Source organism: Nomascus leucogenys, chromosome 22a (genome assembly GCF_006542625.1).
Source record: "Nomascus leucogenys isolate Asia chromosome 22a, Asia_NLE_v1, whole genome shotgun sequence".
Classification (NCBI taxonomy): Eukaryota; Metazoa; Chordata; class Mammalia; order Primates; family Hylobatidae; genus Nomascus; species Nomascus leucogenys.
Window position 1 is genome coordinate 101777892 of NC_044402.1, and position 22476 is coordinate 101800367.

The 22476-nt window shown below is 35.8% G+C and overlaps 1 protein-coding gene across 4 annotated transcripts in view; it reads right to left on the bottom strand.

Moving 5' to 3' along the window:
• The window catches only part of TRAK2 (trafficking kinesin protein 2), a 90885-nt gene that overhangs the window by 22886 nt on the left and 45523 nt on the right, over positions 1-22476 (bottom strand). For 3 of the 4 annotated variants that reach the window (XM_030803951.1, XM_030803949.1, XM_003253945.3), the window contains exons 4-14: positions 15454-15530; positions 13747-13863; positions 12514-12723; positions 11908-11986; positions 9724-9854; positions 9213-9287; positions 7333-7470; positions 4209-4288; positions 3711-3914; positions 2132-2430; positions 632-898 (exon numbers count right to left, since the gene is read on the bottom strand). In XM_030803951.1, the coding sequence (XP_030659811.1) occupies positions 632-898; positions 2132-2430; positions 3711-3914; positions 4209-4288; positions 7333-7470; positions 9213-9287; positions 9724-9854; positions 11908-11986; positions 12514-12723; positions 13747-13863; positions 15454-15530 (1677 nt within the window). The remainder of the gene's footprint in view (positions 1-631; positions 899-2131; positions 2431-3710; positions 3915-4208; positions 4289-7332; positions 7471-9212; positions 9288-9723; positions 9855-11907; positions 11987-12513; positions 12724-13746; positions 13864-15453; positions 15531-22476) is intronic. The other variant, XM_030803950.1, reaches the window with a different exon arrangement.

Genomic DNA, 22476 nt, shown 5'->3' on the forward strand with positions numbered 1-22476 from the left:
AAAAATAGCTACAAATATCTGAAAAGACTATTAAAACACTCTTTCCTTTTCCAACTGCATGTTTGTGCCTGGCTGCATTTCCTTCATATTGTTCAACCGAAACAACATATTGCAATTGACTGAAGGCAGACGCTGATAATGAGAATAAAGCCATTTTGTATTAAGTCAAAAATTAGAGACTTGCACAACTGTTTTTCTCACTATGTTAAAAAAATAGCTATTTTTCATAAAACATATTTGTGTAACATAATTATTTTAAATGAGTTAATACATATTTTTATAGTTTCTCAGTTTTGATTTATGATATATTAAATGTCAATAGATATAACCTGCACAGGTAGGCTCTCTGGAATTCTCAATGATTTTTAAGAGTATAAAGAGTTCCTGAGCCCAAAAGGTTTGTGAACCACTGACTTGAATTCATCCAGCTCTCTACCCAATCTACTAATGCAGGCTGGCTAAGATAAAGTGGAGAGAATTAGGAATGCCACTAATGCTATAGATTTTCATTATCTGATATCCAAGATTAAGTACCCTCCAGTGAGCAGAGGTAGCCAGCTGACTGTCTAATAAGTCAGAATGCAAAGTACTTCTCGTTATTATACCACATTCAACCAGACACTCTTCTCACCTGTAACTGGTCCACCTGCTGAAGTAATGGGTGGAAGGAAGATCCCCGTTACTGGCTTGGATGTTGAAAGTTTCTCTTCCACTTCAAGAGGTTGCTGAACCTGAAAAGTAATACCCTCCTCTTCATCCTCTTCTAAATCTGAGATGTGATAAATGGCATCCCTGGGCAACTGGGTAAAGCCTTTAGTAATGACACCTGGTCGTGGATCAAGGATGGTTCCCAAGTTTGGTTGAGCAAGCTGCTGCCAGTGATACAGAGTTTGTGATCCTGAATATGCACAACAAAGGAGGGGGGAAAGGCGTGTTTTACATTTCCCACAAATCTTAAATCATAAGCTAAAATTATATGTGTAATAACAATAATGACAGCAATAAAACTATGTATTTGGTGTTAATAATTTAAAATTTGGTAAAAGCTGCAAATTAAAGTTTTCAGTGGAAGATGACAAGATGTTGAAGGTATGAGTAATAATCTGTTTTAATAGTTAACTTTGAGAACGACACCTAAAGGGGTGAAAAAACCCCCAAGGAGACACCCTTAATAGGAAAGGAACTTAGCTGCTGAGGCAGTGATGGAAGATACGTGCCTAAGAGGTGGGCTGTATTTTCCCAGGTGACAAAAAAGTCAATACTTCTCTGGCCTGGAACTATGCCTATGAAGTTGAAAGTCAAAAGCCAGGCTCCCAGGGAGAACAGGAAAATGAAGAAGATAATGAAAAGGAGGATATGTTCTACTGGTTCCAGGCTACAGAACCCTGGTGAATGATCATCCCAAGTAATTGCACTAGATGCAATGTCTAATTATGTCACTGTAGTCACTTCATCCTAAAAATGGCAACTCTGACAAATATCTGCACTGACCATTAATGAATACAACTAAGTTATAAAATCTTTGAGTTTGAGGGGTCTTTATAAGTTACATACTCAAAATTTTATTTAATGCAGAACTCTTTTAGGATAATATCAGCGAATCATTCAATGATTGTCATTATTCCAGAAAACGAAGGAATTTGTTTTGAATTCAAGTTCTTTCTTAGGAGAGAATAGAAACTGAACTGAAAAAAGGAAAAATACAGGTACACACACACACCTCTAAGTCAATTATACTTTTGGGTAAAAAACTCTTTTGAAAAGGAAGGTGGAGATGAATTATTATCTCTAGATCATTATCATTTATCATCTTATTCATCTAACCATGGAAACTGCTGTCAATGATATTCCTTAGCAAAGGACAGAAAAAGATTACTCCTCCTCCCTGCTCATATTTATATTAAAAAACATCAGAAGAGAACTGCTGGCTGATGATTCAGAGAATGCAACTCTCTTCATTCATTAATTTTCCACAAAGTACTACAGTCTTGCCACCCAAACAGCAAGATTAAGGGATAAAAAAGATCATCTGCACATAATGTTCCTATAATTAAGATACAAATCTCACTTCCAGGGAAAGGAACTTCCAGTAAGTCACGTGGCTTATTAAGGGCTCCTACTGATTTATTACCTTCAAGGGGCTTGACAATTTGTAATTTTTCTGGCATAAAACCTCGAAGGCAACTGGCACTGCTGAGGTCTGTGATCTCTGACTGGTTGGTGCAGAGAGAGGCAAGGCTCTCTGTAGGGGTGACACAGCCACTAACCCCTTCCTTCTGGTCTGCCAGAACCTGGATCTTCCGCTGCCATTCTTCAGCAAAGAACTGCTTCTCACTTAAATAGTTCTGTCGACGTAAGCTAAGGCGATGCAGTGCTGTAGCCAAATCACTATCTCCAGAGGGTCCTGGTTGGCCCATCTTCTGGGAGCTCCTATAGGAAAATCGTGTTCACTGATTAGATCTTGAGGATCATCAGCATGACCCAGACCTCTCCTTTCTATAATGGTAAGCATTCAAGAGACTGATATTAAAAACATGGTATTTTCCTAGATACCTAGAATATAGAAGTAATAAGAACAAACCAAAATCACCAACACTATATATCATTTTTACAGATCATTTCAAATGACTTGAAAGGCAAGATAATACTTTATTGATATTCTGTGTTTTCTGAATTTTCTATTTCATTTAATTTATGAAACTACACATTCAACCATCTATAAATTCATATTAGGTGGTCACAAAAGTAAATATTATATTTTGCTGAATCTGTATCATAGATTGCAAGAGGTACCATTATTTCATGTATCATAAAGAAGGAAAAAAATGCTACCCATTAAACTAAGGCATACTATCAGTTACAAAACAAAAATTTAAAAAATATTAAAATCTGAAAAAAATTTGCTTTAGGCCACAGAATCACCCATCAACACTGCAGAACATTTAAAAGAAAACAACAAAATTTGTACATAAGACTGCATTTTTATAGTTCTCTGATGCCCATTTTTTGACTTCAACACTTTTGAAACTGGAAGCTATCTTATAATTGATATCAAATGGAAGAGTAGCAAGCTGAGTTGTGGGTACTCTGGGATACTTGGGTATAAATCCAAATAAATGTGTTTCAGATCTTCTCCTAAGATAATTGTGTAACAGTGAGGCAGTAGGACACAAAGCTACTGTGGGTGCAGAACACTGCCCAGGACAGACCAGGCAATGCAACTGAAACCTAGTGTGATGAATTTTTATGTTAGGAAACATTTCCCTTTGGTGCCAAACATCTATCTTTCAAAGCTTTCAGCTCACTTTTCAGTAAAGTTGTTTACCTTCTAGTTATATAGAATTCAACGTACTGAATTAATAAAAAGAATGAAAAAAAAATCCAAGTTTAAATAAACAGAAAATCGACAGCACCTCGATGGTCCTCAAGATGTATTCAAACTTACATTTATCCTAAAAATCACCAAAGTGGTTGAGATTATGAGCATGGATTATGAGAAGGTGTCATCCGATGTATTCATGGTAGTGACCAAATAGATTAAAAAAAATTTGACTTTGGCATGATCTGTCTCATGAATAATGATACAAGGCATCATAAGTGAAGGAAAACTGACAGTTCCAGAACCTTCTTGGGACAGTAGAGTAATGCTGGAATGTGCGTATGTGAATCTGGTGCGGCAATGTGAATCACTGTTATCATCGGATTCCTACCCTGCGACCTCCTCTGAGCTGCTCCCCTGGTTCAGGAGTGATTTGTCCTCTGTTTGCTGAAGACCAGACTCAAAAGGTTTTGCTGTCATGATGACACTTGAACGGTTGGAGCCTGGAACGGGTAACAGAGCTGGGAATGAGATAGAGCGGCCCCGTGTGTCGTTGGCAATCCTGACGGTATCAAATACCCGCTTCTGTTGGGCTCTGTCAAAAAAGGAAGTGTTCATTATTATCACTGCTAGCCACTAAAGCATCTAGAGAAGAGACGTGTATGTGCAGTCCATCAGAAATAAAGCCACCCTGAGGAGCTATTTAGGAGAAATCATGAGAAAATAAGCTTTCAAACAAGAGAACTCTCTCACAAAAAAAGGACACTGTGAGGACAACGCTGAATAGTAAGCAAATTACTACTGAATCTCATAATACTTACCACTTTGGATTGTGGCTTCTTTTTAATTTCTGTTCCAATGATTAACAACACATGTGATCTGTACTTACTTTTGTTTAAAGAGAGAAGATTCCTCATCCAAACTCAGCTTTTTACGCATAGTACCCTCAATCTCAGCTGCCAAAGATTCCTAAGAAAAAGAGTTTGAGATTTCGGAAGTGATTGTTGCCCTTAAATTAACAGAGTCTCTACAACCCTATACTTTTGGTGTTATAATAAAATACAAAGAAATAGTCAAGGCTAACATTCAGGGGAAAAAAGACATTCTGGAAATATAACTTTTAAATAAGAACCAACTACCTTTTCATAATTTTTTCAAATAGGAAAGTAGTGGAAAAAGCTAATACGATAAATAGAAAATATACGTGCAGGCACACAAAAACAAAAGGTCTGAAAGGCCATAAACCCAGTGTTGACAGTGATTCTGTGGAGGGTGAGATTTAATGGTATTTAACAATTTTCTTTTTTGCTTTTCTGTAATTTCTAGCTTTTCTATAATAATCATGTATAGCTGGCCAGGCACGGTGGCTCACGCCTGTAATCCCAGCACTTTGGGAGGCCAAGGTGGGTGGATCATGAGGTCAGGAGATCGAGACCATCCTAGCTAACATGGTGAAACCCTGTCTCTACTAAAAATACAAAAAAAAAAAAAAAAAAAAAAACCAAAAAAAATTAGCCGGGCATGCTGGCGGGCGCCTGTAGTCCCAGCTCCTTGGGAGGCTGAGGCAGGAGAATGGCGTGAACCTGGAAGGTGGAGCTTCCAGTGAGCTGAGATCGCACCACTGCACTCCAGTCTGGGTGACAGAGTGAGACTCCGTCTCAAAAAAAAAAAAAAAAAAGTAAAAACAAAAAAACCAACAAAAAAAATGTATAGCTTTTATAATATTAAAAAATCACTTAAAAAAAAGAATAAGCAAGTTTCCTCTTCCCCCCAGTCAGGGATGAGGACTAAATCTAGTGTTGACAGTGATTCTGTGGAGGGTGGGATTTAATGGTATTTAACAATTGCTTTTTGCTTTTCTGTAATTTCCAACTTTTCTATAATAAACATGCATAGCTTTTATAATATTAAAAATCATTAAAAAAAAAAGCAAGCTTCCTCTTCCTCTGGTCAGGGATGAGGACTCAGCTAATATGGGTGACATGCTTAGTGGGGCTGAGCTGAGGATGACTGGAATTGGAGGCAATGGTGTGAACTCATGATTTTTTATATATATATATATATATATATATGGATGAAAACATATATATATACACATATATAGTATAGGTATAGGTATGAAATACATATATTTCCTAGTCCTACCTGCTGAGAGGGCCTAGAAGCCACAATACTCTAGTAGCAATCAATGGGCACACCTAGCACCCACATCTTGGATTCGAAATACAATTCTTCAATAAAAGTAACCAGAGCTCTTTGGAGAAATGGCTGATTTCAGGGCTGGGACAAAAAGTACAAGATGAGCTTAAAGGAGATCCTACTGATCATATCTAGGACAATCTGAATATCAAAATAGATAATAATAATCATGACTTGTAATCTATTGAATAAAATAGAAATCCATGAGTCCATGACATACCTAAGTGAACAAATGAACAAATAAATGGGACAGAAATGCACTAACTTACAAAAGAAAAATGCCAATTAATAAATGTTGAAAAATGATGAAATTTGAAAATCACCATTTGGCAGTCATCACTGTAATAACTCTGCCAGATAAGAACTATCAATGGTTACTAAAACTAGTGGGTAATAGTTTGATGAGGAACAGGATACTAAGTCTCAAAGTATCTCTCATAAAATGTTTACTTTGATCACTTGGTTGGGGTAGTATCTGCCAATTTTCATCACTACACAGTGAATTAGTAGTGTTAATTTAATTAACTGTTAATTACCATTAACTTTACAGTGGAAAAAACCAGCAGATTACCTTAACCAAGAGATCAAAGTTAATTAATACCACCTGCAATGGGCTAAACAGACATTATGCACCTCTTGAAACCATGCTCTGAGAATATGGCATGATTTCTGCCAAGAATGCGTTACCGGAATCTAATCATGAGGATGCATCAGACAATCCTAAACTGAGGACATCCTACAAAAGTCATGAAAGAGAAATAAAGACAGAAGAACTGTCCCAGATGGAAACAACTAAATTCAATGTATCCTTTGAAGGACATTAGTGAGACAACTGGAAAAATTTAAATGGGCTCTGTGGATTAGATGATAATACTGCATAAACATCAACTTCCTGATGCTCATGGTTGTAGTGTGTTTATGTAGGACAGTGTCCTTAAGAGTGTCCAAATGTCCTTGTTTTTAGTAAATACACACTTAAGTACTATGGGGTAATAAGGTATATCAGCAACTTACTGTTAGAATAGCCCAAGGGGAAAAGAAAGAGAAAGAGAGAATGAATGATATGGCAAAAGCAATAATATGTTAAAAACTGAAGAATCAATGTGAGGGATATACAAAAGTTCTTTATACTATTCTTGGAACTTTATTCTAAGTTTAAAATTATTTCAAACGTAAAAAACAAAATTATGCCTATTTTTAAGAAAATCTACTAAAATGTATAGTTTCAGTCTTTTAAAAAAGTTCACAGGATTGCACAGAAGTTTAAGAATCAGATTGTTAAAACAACTCTTTGAACCAACAGTACAAATTCTAATGCAAACTCAAAAGTTTTTGTTAATTTTTTAATCCAAAAAATACCATTTATAAATGAATCAAACAAAGATGAATCTTGTTCTCATGAAGCTTACATTCTAACAAGTTAAAAATATCAGGAGACTCAAGATTTATTGAAAGAGGTTTTAGATATTCAAAGCACCATTTAAGTAAGTGGCAGGTCATGGGCCTAGGGTAGGATGACCCAAGTTTAACTAGTTCTATGGTACACAGTCCTAAACTGAATTTCCTTAGGGCTCATCTTATGTATTATTGATACAACATATCTGGAAAGTCGCCTGTTAGAATAAATAAGAGTATTAAGGAAGATGTCAATATACAAATTAGGGCCTAAATAAATAATTAGAGTCCAGAAACAAGGAAAAATCATATAATCTCTTCTCAAGATGCTTTACACCATCATAAACCATACAACTTTTAGGACAAACTAACCTTAAACAAATTTCTTTAAATACATAGCATCTTTCTTAGTTGCTTACCCCAGTAAAAGCTCCATATGATTGGGAGAAGTAGAGATGAGCAGTAGGGCCAGATCTACTACGAAGTTCCTTTATTTCTTCTTGGGATTCATGTAACATTCCTAGGCACTCCATATTCCTGTCTTGTAACTCGTGCAACTAAAAGAAAGGATGGTAGTGTACTTTATTGCCTTCCCAAAACAACATTAGGGGAAAAAAAACCTGAAACCTTTTGGAATAAGTATTAATTTTATCCAGAGGGCTAGCTAACTTTATGAATATCATTTCAATACAAAGACTAAAACAAATTAAGCAAGAAGAGTATATATATATTGAGCTACCAGAATTAGGGAGGGGTGTCTTGGCCAAAATTATACACGAATGTGACTTCCTGAAAGTCTGAAATGTAGCTAGACTACCAGAACTGTCAATTTAATATTGAATGCTTCATATACTTAACAGAGGAAGTATAACAGCTATAGTCAACTTAGGTTTAGTATAATATTAATCTTTTTACACAACATCACTCTGAAGTCTGTAAGTGACAAGATCAAGAGTCTACAAAGTGTTATATACAATGTCAGGGTGCTCAATCCTCCTAAACAAGTGGTTTTTCGCCCCTTGTTTCAGAACCTTCCTTACAACTAGATATACATATCTGATAAAAGAGTACATAATTTTCAGAGTATATTTTAACTGTAAAATTTCTTCAAGTGCAGTATATGCCCCACCTCATCAGAATCACCAGGGTTGAAGATGCTTATTAAAAATGCAGATTCTAGGCTCTCACTCCAGACCACTTGAAGTAGAACCTCTTGGGATGGTGCCTGGAAATCGCCATTTAAAACTTGCTCTCCCAGGTGATTCTTTCCCCCTCCCTCCTACAAGGTATCACTCTGTTGCCCAGGGTTGAGTGCAGTGGTGTGATTATGGCTCACTACAGCCTCAATCTTCTGGGCTTACGTGATCCTTCTACCTCAGCCTCTCAAATACCGGGGACCACAGGTGTGCACCACTACACCTAGCTAAGTTTTTGATTGTTTTGTAGAGATGAAGGTTTCCTTATGTTGTACAGGCTGGTCTCAAATTCCTGGGCTCAAGCCATCCTCCCACCTTGGCCTCCCAACGTGCTGGGATTACAGGCTGAGCTACTGTGCCTGGCCCCAGGTGATATTAATGCATGCTAAAGAATCACGAAGTTATATTTAATAAATAAAATCTTATGTAGATAGAAAGTAGGAGACTTTTTGCTGCTTCTCCTGACACACCTGCAAAAAGATTTACTACTAGAAATTATCTTATTTTAAAAACTGTTGAGCTAATAGTTTAGGTCGACTGGTAAAAGAGTGATATACTCCTAAAGAATCTTATAAAGTTGAGGTTTTCCCTATTAATCAAGAAGGATATTACCACATTACTAGTTTTAGAGACAGGACTTTTAAAATGCTTTATTCTTTTTTTTTTGAGACGAAGTCTTGCTTTGTTGCCTAGACTGGAGTGCAGTGGCACATCTGGGCCCACTGCAATCTCTACCTCCCGAGATTCAGTAATTCTCCTGCCTCAGCCTCCTGGGCAGCTGGGATTACAGATGCCCGCCACCACGCCCAGCTAATTTTTGTATTTTTAGTAGTGATGGGGTTTCACCATGTTGGCCAGGCTGGTCTTGAACTCCTGACCTCAGGTGATCCACCCACCTTGGCCTCCCAAACTGCTGGGATTACAGGCGTGAGCACCACACCCAGCCAAAATGCTTTACTTCTTAGATCTCATAATATCATCTTAACATTTTGTTGTTGCTTTTTAAATCTGGTAATTCCGCTTTAATAATTCTTATTCATGAAGATGAAAGAAACTAGTCACTCTTTCCCCTCCTGAATTACACAAGATAAAGATTTCATTACCTCCATTGTCAGTTGTCGTTGGGCATCTTTGGAAGCTTGCAGGTGAAGTTTTAGTTCTTCCTTCTCAATCACATGCTAACAACATATTAAAAAAGACATGTGAAGCCTTTCCAAGTAAAATATAGCTATTCTCTTTCTTATAAAGACATGTGAAGAATTTCTCTCTGGGGTATCATCTTAAAGCCTATAAAAAGCTAACCTTTCAAAAGCTAAATAAGATGGGCATTCGAATACAAAATCTATCAAGGTGTTCAGAGGATAATGGGCATGAGTCAATAATTTACACCACTTTCTGAGGAAGCACTAACCCCATTTTACAAAGAGAAATAGTGACTTGAAAGTACTTATTCATGATATACGACATAAGGATGATTAAAACAGCAATCAGATTAGGGCATTTTAAAAGGGCAGGGACAATGTTTATTTTGTTTATTATATCTAGCATTTAGCATGGTGCAAGCTACTATGTCAGTGCTTAACAAATATCTGTTGAATGAATGAATAAACCTACTTCTTTAAGTTTATGCTGAAGGTCTACAATCTGTGACAAAAGAGAGGAAATCTCTTCTTGGTATCGAATCAGCTCATCACTCTTCCCTGACAATTCTTCAGTCATTCTGGACATCTGAGCATTTGTTTCACCTTGGGAGCAAAAAAAATTTTTTTTAATTAATATAAATGTAGAGAAGGAGTTGGCAAACTATGACTTGTGAGCTAAATCTTGTTTTATAACAAGCACTGGACTGTCGTGAATAGATTTTTCTTTAACATAAAAAAAAAATCCAGAGAAATCAATAGAGAAAAATAAAAGTTCTTCTGAAATAGGCAAATGCTGGGAATAGAATAGGAGACAATGAAGCTAAAAAGAGAGATGACTTATAAAGGCAAGCAGGCTAAAGGTTTTGCTTCAATCGTTTTCTTTATGAAAATGATATTTGCTCAATCTTTTTCTTCATGAAGGAAAGAAGGCTGAAAGGAGGGCAAATGCAGAGATAATCTCATTCATTTCTTTGAGAACTCTTTAGGGACATAAAATCCCACAAGCAATGAAAATTAATCTTAACAAATCTAACAAAGGAACATTTCCAGAATGGAACAGTCACAGTCTATAACAGGATGTGATAAAGCTATGGAAATGCTTCTGTAGCAAACAGACTTTCTGGCATACCCCTTTCAGGGATACATGGCAAACTGAGTAAAGCCTCTAGAGCAATTCTTATAGCCTGGCCTTCTTACATGCACATAAAATAGAGCCTTTAGAATTCCACTAGGAATTTATTCACTCTCTATTTCATATGAAAAATTTGATATGTAAATACAAGCAGAAAAGCTACTTCTCAGTGTCATGTAAAGCTATTTTAAAATTGACAGACAGCCTCTAATATTTCAAAGGATGGTGATACACAGGCAGGAGATCTGGATCTGAGAGCTCTTGGGCAAGTCATTTCCTGTATTTTAAAGTGTAAAAGGTGGGTAATGGATTCATGGTGGAGGAGAAAATTCAATTTACATTCCTTCTGGTTCTCTAGTATTCTGCTATTCTAAGATATCACATTTTGCAGCCCATAGCCCAAATGAATTGATGTGATATTTTCATATCATTGCTTTCAACGTAAAAGGCTATATACAGTAGTCCCCTCTTATCTGTGGGGGATACATTCCATGACCTGCAGTGGATACCTGAAACCACAGATAGTACTGAACTCTGTACTGTATATATTATGTGTTTTCCTACAAAGAAATACCGATGATAAAGCTTAATTTATAAATTAGGCACAGTAAGAGATTAATAACTAATAATAAAATAATTATAACAATATACCAGCACACTTTGGGGCCATTACTAAGTATAATAAGGGTTACCTGAACACAAGCACTGCAATATTGCAATAGTTGACCTGGTAACTGACGGCTACTGATATGGTTACTAAGTGACTGAAGGCAGGTAGTATATACTGCGTGGAGATGTTGGACAAACGGATGATTCATATCCTGGGAAGTATGGAGTAGGACAAAACAACATTTCATCATGCTACTCAGAATGGTTCACGATTTAAAACTCATGAATTGTTTATTTCTGGAATGTTTGATTTAATATTTTCAGACTGCAGTTGGCCACGGTTAACAGAAACGATGAGAAGTGAAACCGCAGGTAAGGGACGACTGTTGTATTTATGGAGAAATTAAATTTCTCTTTCTCCAGTGAAGCCAATCTTTTTCCAACTGATTTGTTTTAAAAAATTAGTTAACATTACCTCAAACTAAAACATATTCCTTTAAAGAAACATAACTGGCACTTTATACTCATTGATTGTTAGGTTTTATGCCATCATTTAAGCCCTAGCTCTGCCACTTACCAGTTTTCTGACTTTGGCAAATCATCTTCCTCTATAGGACTATTTCCTCGTCAACAATATGAGAGCTTTGGTTCCTTTCACTCTAACATGCTATAACTTACTTATGAAACAGAGGTCTGTAATGATAATTGCAATTTGAAACAAATATATTTCTTAAAAATACATGTGGTATCTTATTTAGGGTTGTAGGCTCAATATGATATTCTAAGATTTTCAGTAACCATTTAAAATTGTTTCTTGAGATGCTTCTACTGAAACCAGTGATCTAACTTCCGAGGTGGAAATACCCTAACAAAGAATTGTCCAAAAGGTACAAAAGAGAATATGTTAATACTCACGAAGTTCTTTAACACAGTCGCTGACAAGCTGTTGTTCCTTTTCTTCATAGGTGACAGTTTCTGTCTTTATGTGACAAGCCTTCAAGAAAAAAATCAATATGTGACAATACCTTCTAGTGATTTTACAGAAATAACTACAAAAACCTTTAATTCTCATCTGAAGATTAAATTTCATCACTTACAAAGGAAAAAACCCAACAACCTGTTCATACATCTCTACCTGGCTCATCCCTGGCCTTGGCTAAAATGATCCTTGCTTAAGTAGGACTTCCTTGATGCCCATACTATACAAGTTCACAGAATATTGTGATTTTCTGAGATAGTTCTTATCACAGTTGTAACTACTTAGTTACTTGTGTAAACTCCACAAGATACATTTTCTATTCTGTGACTTTCACTATTGTACTGTCAACCTGCTACTATCCACTTTTCAGTGGGATCTAAGAACAATGGAAGGCAAGACAAATACAGCTCCTTGTCCACGACTCTCTAATTGGAATGCCAATAGCAAATCCTTACTTATGCCATATTTCACTACAATAGTACCTGGACCTGAACTTTATAGCCTTTAAAGTAAAGGAAAATGGGCAATTAGGTTGAACGTACCTTGGATCGAAGAGCCATATTCTCTTCTTCCAGTTCCTTGAGCTTTTCTTGCAGCATTTCCAACTGCAGCAACCCTTGAGATAAGCTAAAGGACTCATTGAACCGAAGAGGTGTAGAACAGCTGGAATCAGTTTCACTTTCTTCAGAAGCAATGGAGACGATTCGAAGTAACTCATCTTTCTTGGATAGCTCATGCTGCAGCTGATTAACCTGTCCATATAAAATGCTTGATTTTCATGTTCTTTATTTTGCATTATTTATAGCAATACATCTTCTAATTCATGGAACAATTATTTTTCATCATAAAAGAAAATCACAAAATCAGCTGCTAGGTTTTACTGACTAACGCAAGAAGTACTAAAAAGAGAATAACAAACCCCAGATACCTCCTAAGTTACAATTTTAGAGCATTAATTCAACAGTACAGCTTTTCTTCTCGCCTAGGTGAGAAGAAAAGCTAATTTTCTTATTGTATATATATGATAGGAATATAGGAGAAAAATTCACCTAAGATAATAATACATTCATAGTTGAAAACATGACAAAACTGAAGAACCTTCAAAGTATCAGAATAGATACCTACTTCAAATTCTTATCATAAGGGCTTGTAATTTTAAGATGTATATCACTGTGCATGTCTTCCTAGGAGTACTGATTTTAGTTCTAGGAACAAATAGTTTCAACCTAAAGGCTCAAATGTTATCATCCATAATGCATTCATAAAATACAAACGAAACCAGATAAAAATAACAAGTTACAGAAAATTTGAAATGTAACCATTCAAGTTAATAATAAATCAGTTCTCACTACAAACGTTTATTGCTATAGAATAAATATATTTTCAAAGTTTCTTTTTACTTTCTTCCTTTGTTTGGTTTTTGAATAAAGATACCAACATATTTGGGTGCCTATTTTTTAAAAATAAATTTCAGATAAGATCACACACAAAGTCTACACAAAAGGGTATGGATAGTTTTAATATCTAAGCAGGGTGCCATAGGTATTACAGATAATTAATATAGACTTTAAGTTGACCAAGGTAGTTACATGAGTTCTCCTCCATACAATTAACATTTAATTTCTCTACTGATTAGTTTAATGGACACCAACAAAGTCAACAAGTACTGGTGTTATTTATCTATTGCCATCATTTCAGGGACACCTAGGAAAATAAATTTTCAATTGCATAAAACCTAATTATTTCATACTGCAGACATTTGATCAAAGGCTTACTTGATCAAAGGCTTGTCCCAATTGCTCCTCCAGGGATTCATTCTGCTCAGATAAGACATGGTTCCGCTTTAAGAGAGCTTGTCCAATTCGAGCAGCAAGTTCCAGATCACGATCCCTCTGTTAAAATACCAAATACACCTTTTCTCTGAGTATAAACAAGATTAAATGGCAGTTCAGAAATTTTGTGGTCAGTTTTGGTAAAATCAAAAGCAATGTCCTATAAACAAGATTAAATGGCAGTTCAGAAATTTTGTGGTCAGTTTTGGTAAAATCAAAAGCAATGTCCTAGAAAGCATCAAGATTCATTCATTCATTAAAATGAATAAACACAGGGTCTGGCACACAGGTAGTGCTTTAAAACGTTGGTCAAATGGATGACCACCACTGTTCTAAATGCAAGAGGACATCTCTTTTCTTGATATCAAGTGAGATTTATTGATCATCCTAGTAAATTAAGAGTCTAGCAACCCAAACTTTAAACTTACAATTTTGGGGAATTGGAAAATCAACATAGTCTTTAAAAATGAGGATAGGGTCTGTACAGTAAAAGCTCAACAAATATTTGTTGAATGCAATTGTGTATCAAGTATGGTAATGATACAGAATTAGGTATTTAAGATATGGATCAGGTAGGTATGTAAAAAAAGAGTTCCATTTAGGGCAAAGCTTATGTGCATTCAGCAGCTTAGAGGAAAGTGCAGCCAAGAGCTCTGTTGTCAACTGGTTCAAGAATGATGCCACGGAATAAAACAGGAGATAAAAGACTGGAAATTCTGAGGCCACAGGATTCTGCCTAGAGTATAGAGAAGAAAGAAGTCTCAAGAAGCTGGTGGTAATGATGCAGGGAAGTCTGTAGAAAAGTCAAGCAATAGGCTTCCACCCAGAGTTATTATTTCTGGGCAGATAGTGATATTTGGCAAGGGCATAGGAATTCCATCTGTGTGGTAGTGGTGAAGACTGTATTCTGTAGGATAGAAAACTGTCAATATATATCTCACTGCCTTGTATATGATCTGCTTATAGTAATTATTATATAAATAAAATTAAGCTTCTATCCTTTCTCTCCACAGGCATATGAAAATGGAGGGACTATCTCCACATTTTTAAGGCTCATTTTAAATAATCGCTAAGTGGCATACATAGAAATCATTCTGAGGAGCTTGGGGGAGAGGAGAGAAGGGTATGTTAAAGAAAAACTGTCTTCCATAAGATCAACTGAAACAGGTACAAAGGGAGACTCTACTGATTGCCAACTAGAGGAGATACACTATACATATTAAAAATGCCATAGACAAAGTAAGCTCAAATCATAGCCCAAACTAAAAGTAAAAAAGGGGACATGCTCCAAACTGCAGGTATTGATTTGCAATGATAATGATACTGCTTTCTCAATGGGCAGCTCTGCTGTAGGGTAAGTAATAGCAGGCATTACTTTAAAATGATTTTTTTTTTTAAAGATTAATGCTTTTCTAGGAAGGGGAGGCAAGCCAACACCATTAAATAAATAATTAACTATAAATCCTCTATAGCATTACAATAATAAACTTCAGGAAACATTCTACTTTGAAATGTCAGTTGTTCCAACAACCTTATACAAAATAACCCAGAGCACATACAACATTTTCCATTTGATGTGCAAATTTGATAGATTCCAAATGATCCTCAAGTTTTACCTTTTTGTACTGGAGAAAGAAAAGATATTCCTACCTCTGCCAGGAGATGTGTAACCATGTCGATGTCATTGTAAGTTTTGGTCATCTGCTCCACCCTGTCTGTGCCTAGAACTAATATAGTTAAAAACAACTATTTATAGGCTTTAGCAATAATGTTAAAGTTCAAATATCAATAAGAATTGAGAGATAACAACAACAAAAACCCCAGCCTTTTACAAAAAGTCATTCAGGAGAATAAAAATACATGTGAAAAAAAAGAAATGTTTTATGTATTAGACACTCAAGAAATAGTCCAATCATTACAAATAAAGTATATATCATACAATAATTAAGAAAGTATCAAATGATCACAAGGCAGTCACATCTTGACTATCTCCTCCTCCCCTGGTAAGACAGGAAGTTTGGGCCACTCACTTATGAGAATCTTGGCTGGGAGAATGGATTAAGTTACTGACTGCTTTACCGTCTAATCTAAATTAAAGTTACTAAGGGGTATTAGTGAGGGGTTATGCTGTTATAAAGGAATTTAATTGGAATTCTGCTGTGATTATCATAACCACCTATGATCATCTATTGGAATTCTGCTGTGATTATCATAACCATCTATGATCATCTACCATGTGAGCTAATGTAAACAAGGAACAGGATTTGAAGGACTTTTTCTGGTTCTGTTATGAACCATAATTCCTTTAAGCTTAATTAAAAACCCTTTACCTGTATAAAAACCTTTCTCCCATCTAGGTCTCAGCTATAAAATAAATTGTATGCTACACTATTAGTTGTATAATTCAAGCCCTGTATTTCTGCACTTCACAAGTTCAGGAATTGTCAATGCACCTGGATAATTTAGTTCAAAAGAGAAGGGCATATATGACTCCAATGATTGCAGTCACACTAAATAGTATCTTAAAGTTAATAATGCATAACAAAAGAGGACTCTTTTGACTTTGAACATGATATGTTACTGCAGAACATAATTTTGTGTTTGACTTAGACTCTTTTATTATAACTAGTTTGCCTTGAAGTGTGAAAAGGACAGGGGCTTTGGAGTAGAAAAGCTGAATTCATAAATTTTACTGAGCTGGAACAAGTCACTTAACCCTTCTGAGATTCAGATAATAAATATGGAGGCGATAACACATCTCATGAGGTTATTAAGAGGATCAAACATGATAATCTACTGAGCAATAAAGTATTCGGTAACTGCTACGTATCATATAACTGTTGATAGTTACTACTCCTTAAACAGAACTGGTAGGTATGAAATGATTCTGACTTTAAATTCTCTGAATTGGCAGTAATTAGTAGTTCCATAGTCCCATCTTAACACTTTAGGGTGCCCACGACTGAGTATGAAGGGATATCATTAGATATGTTTTACTTTTATCTGAGCTTTTTATTTTCTCCCTAGCACCACTGACTAAAATGAATCTGGGAATTACCTATAGCTTAATTATTAATAATAGCCTTGTTCCTAGTTAAAAGTAAAACAAAGTGCTGGCTTGATGGTATGAGGAGATAACTAAAAAAGATTTAAACTGAAAATATAAAAACTTTTCTTAAAACCTAGAAATAAACATTTGCACTCCAAAAGAATTTATATTTACAAATAGAGAAACTAACAATGATTTAACCACAGTGATAAGGGAAACAGACTTTTGGGCCTAAGGAATAGACACAGTATAATTTGGTAGCATAGCGGGAACAAAGGATTAAACAATTAAGGCAAATACTTACAGTGAATGGTCTCCTTTACTTCTGGTCTCAATAATAAAATTATGGGAAAAATATAAAATCAATATATCCATGCTCTAAACTAATTACAGAAAACCAGACAATGGTTGTAAACCCAAATGTAATATAGAGCAATGGCTCTTAAGTTCAGATTCTGATTTAATTAATTTCAGGGAGCCCTATGGCGCTGGTAGTATGTAGAAGATTCCCAGGTGTTGAAAATGACGTGGAGCCAGGAATTAAAACCACCAATCTGGGGTTAACACCCAAAGCAAAAATCAGGCATCCTATAGGCTCAGTTAAAATCAGTTTTTATACAACTAGTTTAACAAACACATGACATGACTGACCAGAGTTAAAGATGAAGTGGCAGATTTAACTTGGAGTAAGACCAGTAAGTTAAGGATATAAAAAACAACTGTGAACCACAAGTCATATATGATGAAAGGGGAAGAAAAAAATGAAGGACACAGTAATACAGTAAAGAAATGTTTAGAATAAAATATGTTTTAGTGAGGAGAAATGAAAATATATTTCCTATAAATGCTTACCATCTGTCACAGCATAAAAATTTAAAGCTGAACCTTAAGAAGTTATCTAGTTTAATGATCTCACTTTCTTGTATGAGGAATCTTCTCTGAGAGAAATTATGTGGCATGTTCAAGACCATGAAGAAAGCTATTAGTGGCAAAGCTGGGATTTTAGTATGGAGATGATAATAACGCTCATCTCACAAGGTCATTAGAAAAAACTCAGATGATGTAAGAGTTCAGTAATGAGCTCTTTCCACTGTGCTGCTGTTTCTACCGCAGCCCCACTAAGAACATAAAAGCCCTTGTCTAATGAAATACCAGCATATACATCTGTGAATGCATGTTATATAATAAAACAGCATAGATCCCAATTTTGCTTTTTAAAGTGTGAGCATATCTATAAATATCTATATTCAACAGAGCCTGGAAGGATATACATTAAAATGTTAATAGTGGTTATCTCTGGGTAAGGATTATGGCTGATCTGTTTTCTTTTCAGTGTTGTGCCAATTTTCCATAAAGAACAAATATTATTTTCCAAACAGAAAAAAAAAAAACCCCACAAAAACCCAAGAACCCTTGTTAAAAAGTTTCAAAAAGCAAAAATGAACTTTAAAATGCCTAAGTATTTGTTATGGCAAAGAAATTAGATAGTGCAATCAGAATTTTCAAATTCTTATGTCGAATGCGCAACCTAGATACTACCAATCCACAAAGGCTGGGCCTCTTCAATTGCACAGAAAGATGTCAGGCACAAAACAGAAAGGAACACAGTGGATTTTTCCCTCTGCAGTGGAATCAGTTCTGTCTGTCTTCTCTTCCTTAACATAATACTCCTGATAAAGACATGGTGCTTGGAATGATTCCAAAGTACTCAGGGCAAAACTCTTAAGTGTTTAATGTCTTGGCATTTAGACATTGTAATTAAATGCTTCAAAAACCACAGACTGGTTCTTCACCATAATTCTGTAACCAAGAATGTAGAGATAGCCAAGCAGGTTGTCTTTGTTAAAGTCAATCCTATCAAAACCTATTTTCCCGTCAGTTTTCAGTTGTTGAAAATATGTTAAATGATACAGAAATTAGCAATGATCCTTGCTTATTTCCAGACATGGACTTTCCTAACTCTCTAAAAAAGTATTTATACATCAGGGAGATGACAGATATTTTTACAGAACAATTTTGCAACTTGGTTTCCAGAGGTTGTTAATTAATGTTCAACATTTTTGGTGTAATGTTTGGAAGGCAAATCTACTGTTCCTGAAAATATGGGGTGGGAGTTTAACATACATAAGCACTTCACTAATCCTTACTTTATGTTCTATCCCTGCATAATTTCACATTAACTAGCTCAATCTCACATTATTTTCAGGATGGGAAACACCAATGATAATCCATTCTAATATCTGTCATTTACATGAGATGGTGCTTGATAGTTCTCTCCTATGTCCCTTCTCAAGATCTAAAGTTTTTACCACAACTACTGAACTTCAAAAAGAATTCTAATCTTGCAGCACTCTCCAACTTTCTCACACCCAAACCAACAAAAACAACAACAAAATAGAAATGAAACACAAACAGTGCCCACATGGCATAGTAAAAGCTACAATAGCTCCTGACACCTACAGGCAGGTCTTGAGGTTTTAACCCTAAAGCAGTGACCACAGCCCTTGCTGCTATGATACAGCAAATATTTCTGCCTTCAAAATGACTGAGAGAAACTGATGATACACACCATCTAGGGCAGTCTTTCTCAACAGGATTCCAGGGGGAGAATCAGGCCCTACAGACCATTTGAATGACAATTTTCTCAATTCTCCCAAGGACTGTACAAAGCTAGTACATGATGCATGGGTGATAAGGTAATCCACTGTATAAACGCTAAGTGTCTTAGGGTATATAGTTTAATTCTCTTGTGGAACCGAAGGAGAGAGCTTATCTAGGGGAAAAATAAATCTGCTAACCTCTATGACTGGGTTTATGGTTAATGCTTCCTGAACTTCATCAGTCATATGTCCTTTTCTACCAGTACAGGTTAATAATTTTTGAGGGCAGAGCCTGAGGAAAAGTATACCTACCAATTAGAAGTAATAATTTCTATGACTATATTTATCTGCAAAATTATACACTCTCCCCAATTCCTTAATTCTCCAATTAATGCCACTGTGAAATGGCCATTTGCTTTGGTTGGCAATGCTTTGTATCAGTGGTTCTCAAACTTGCGTGTGCATCAGTATCACCCAGAAGACTCTTTAAAACATAGACAGCTATGACTGTCTCACCCTAGAGTTTCTAATTTTGTAGGTGGAGTAGGGGGCCCAAGAATGTGAATTTCTAACAATTTCTCAAGTGACATTGATTGCAGGGGTTCACATTTTGAGAACCACTGCCTAAAATAAAACTTACATAATCAATCATTTTCCCCCTCTTACGCCTTAGGAAGTAAAGGTGATCCTCTATTACCAAATAAAACCCCTTGAAAGAATCAGGTTTCTAACGTTAGCCTTTAAATGAACAAATGGTACAGTCTGTAACGTGTTCTGATTGCATGGCTCCCCCACAGCTCACTCTGGGACTCAGTCTTAATAAAATCAACAAAACTCTGGGGTGGCCTGTTCTGCATGTAAAACACTTTTTGACCATCTTAAACTTTACATGTGTGTGGCAGGGACTGGGATTGATTGATTGATTGCTTTTTTTGCCCACTCATTGCTCTCCCAGTGTTCTATCTTAAAAGTAAACAATCTCTTTCTGGATTGGGTGACTTCAGAGAACTACCCACTCTCCCCCATTTCCTGTGAGATAGGCTCCGAAGCTCAAATGCTGGCTACGACTCCTTCCAAATCACTATCTTCTCATAGCTCTTTCAATTTCTTTGTGTTATACAAGAAAGAAAGTGCCTTTGCCTGTGCCACCTTTTTACTAGGTGTTAAAATTCATTTTAATAAGCACAAATATCCACTGGCATGTGAGAGGTAGAGATATGCCCAAAGTAACCCAGGGAGCTGAGCTCTAGGACAATCTGCCAGGGTACACAGTAATTATTCAAAACCACAAATCTTGAAATCTGATAGATAGAAAACTGTGGGAAAGGGTGAGAGAATGTTTTGTATCTTTTTAAACCTTGGCCAATTTCCTAAATAAAACAAATCATTTGGCTTTTACATTCCTAAGATGCAAATTCATAATGAAGTTTATATGTGATTTAACTATTAACCCAAAGAATTAACACCTTTAAAAGAACAGTGGAATTTAAAGTACAGTGCAGAGGTAAATTATCAGTATAATCCTAGCTTATTTGCTTTATGATCTTAGGTATATCATATATAGTTCAAATTTCAAACTGTTGAAGTGAAAATAGTACCATTACACTAAAGAAATAGGATAGTTTTCCAGAACCCTGAAGTATGGATCAATATCATCCTATTAATCTCGTTTTAAATTGCTCCCTTGGACACTATTGTTTTGTAAAAAGTCTTGAAAAGTATATTAGAATTTACCTTTTATTTTCTAGGCTTTTTACTTATAATTCATCCTAAAAGTTAACTCCATTAAATCATGATCTAAGACCACTTTCTAGCTATAGTTTTGCCACTCAGTAGCCGAGAGGACAAAGAACAAATAAACTAAAGGGCACTTTCTGTGACGTTTTGTCAAAATAATGACAAACTAAATTTATCCAGATGAAATTTCAGTTTGAAAGTGCTCAGCAATTTAGGCTGGTCGTGGTGGCTCACGCCTGTAATCCCAGCACTCTGGGAGGCCGAGGCAAGCGGATCACAAGGTCAGGAGTTCGAGACCAGCCCAACCAACATGGTGAAACCCTGTCTCTACTAAAAATACAAAAATTAGCCGGCATGGTGGTGCCCGCCTGTAATCCCAGCTACTCAGGAGGCAGAGGCAGGAGAATCGCTTGAACCCGGGGGGGCAGAGGTTGCAGTGAGGCGAGATCGTGCCACTGTACTCCAGCCTGGGCGACAGAGCGAGACTCTGTCTCAAAAGAAAAGAAAAGAAAAGAAAGTTCTCAGAAATTTAAACACTCAAAGAACAAAGGGAACTAGAAATAAGAAATACTGTTCCTTCTAAAAATGATTTTCCAGAAAAATCTCAAGCAAGTAAATTCTCAAACTAAAATGTCAAGAAAGCCTTTGGAACCTTAATTTAACTTAATTTAGCTATTTAAAAGAAATATTAAGGACAAAAACACAATAGTATTTGAACTTCTTGATATTTCAGTTTCTGAAATGATGTTTATACTTTTTTTGAGCAGTTAAGTTCTCAGAAACTACTAGAAATAAATTGTAGGAAACTAGTGCTAAAAGCAAGTTAATGATTACCATGAAAATGAGTATTTCACAGTAGACATTCTCCAGTAACAATCTGGCATTAAAACACTACAACACTCACTGGACTTCTTGATATTTCAGTTTCAACTGAAACAATGTTTATAATTTTTTTTGAGCAGTAGTAAGTTCTAAGAAACGACTAGAAAAAAATTCTAGGAAACTAGTGCTGAAAACAAGTTAATGATTACTATGAAAATGAGTATTGCACAATAGTCATTCTCCAACGACAACCTGGCATTAAAACACTAAAGCACTCACTGGGAAAATGTCCAGGATCTGATGCAATCACCTACTTAATTCTAATTAAAGGAATTTCACAAACATATCAATATTGAACTCATACGCTTTTATTATAAATTCTAACAGCTACTGTGCACACATTTTTTACCAAATGAATTTTTAGAAAAGTAACTTCAGCCTTAATGCAGATTTTTGGGATGAAAT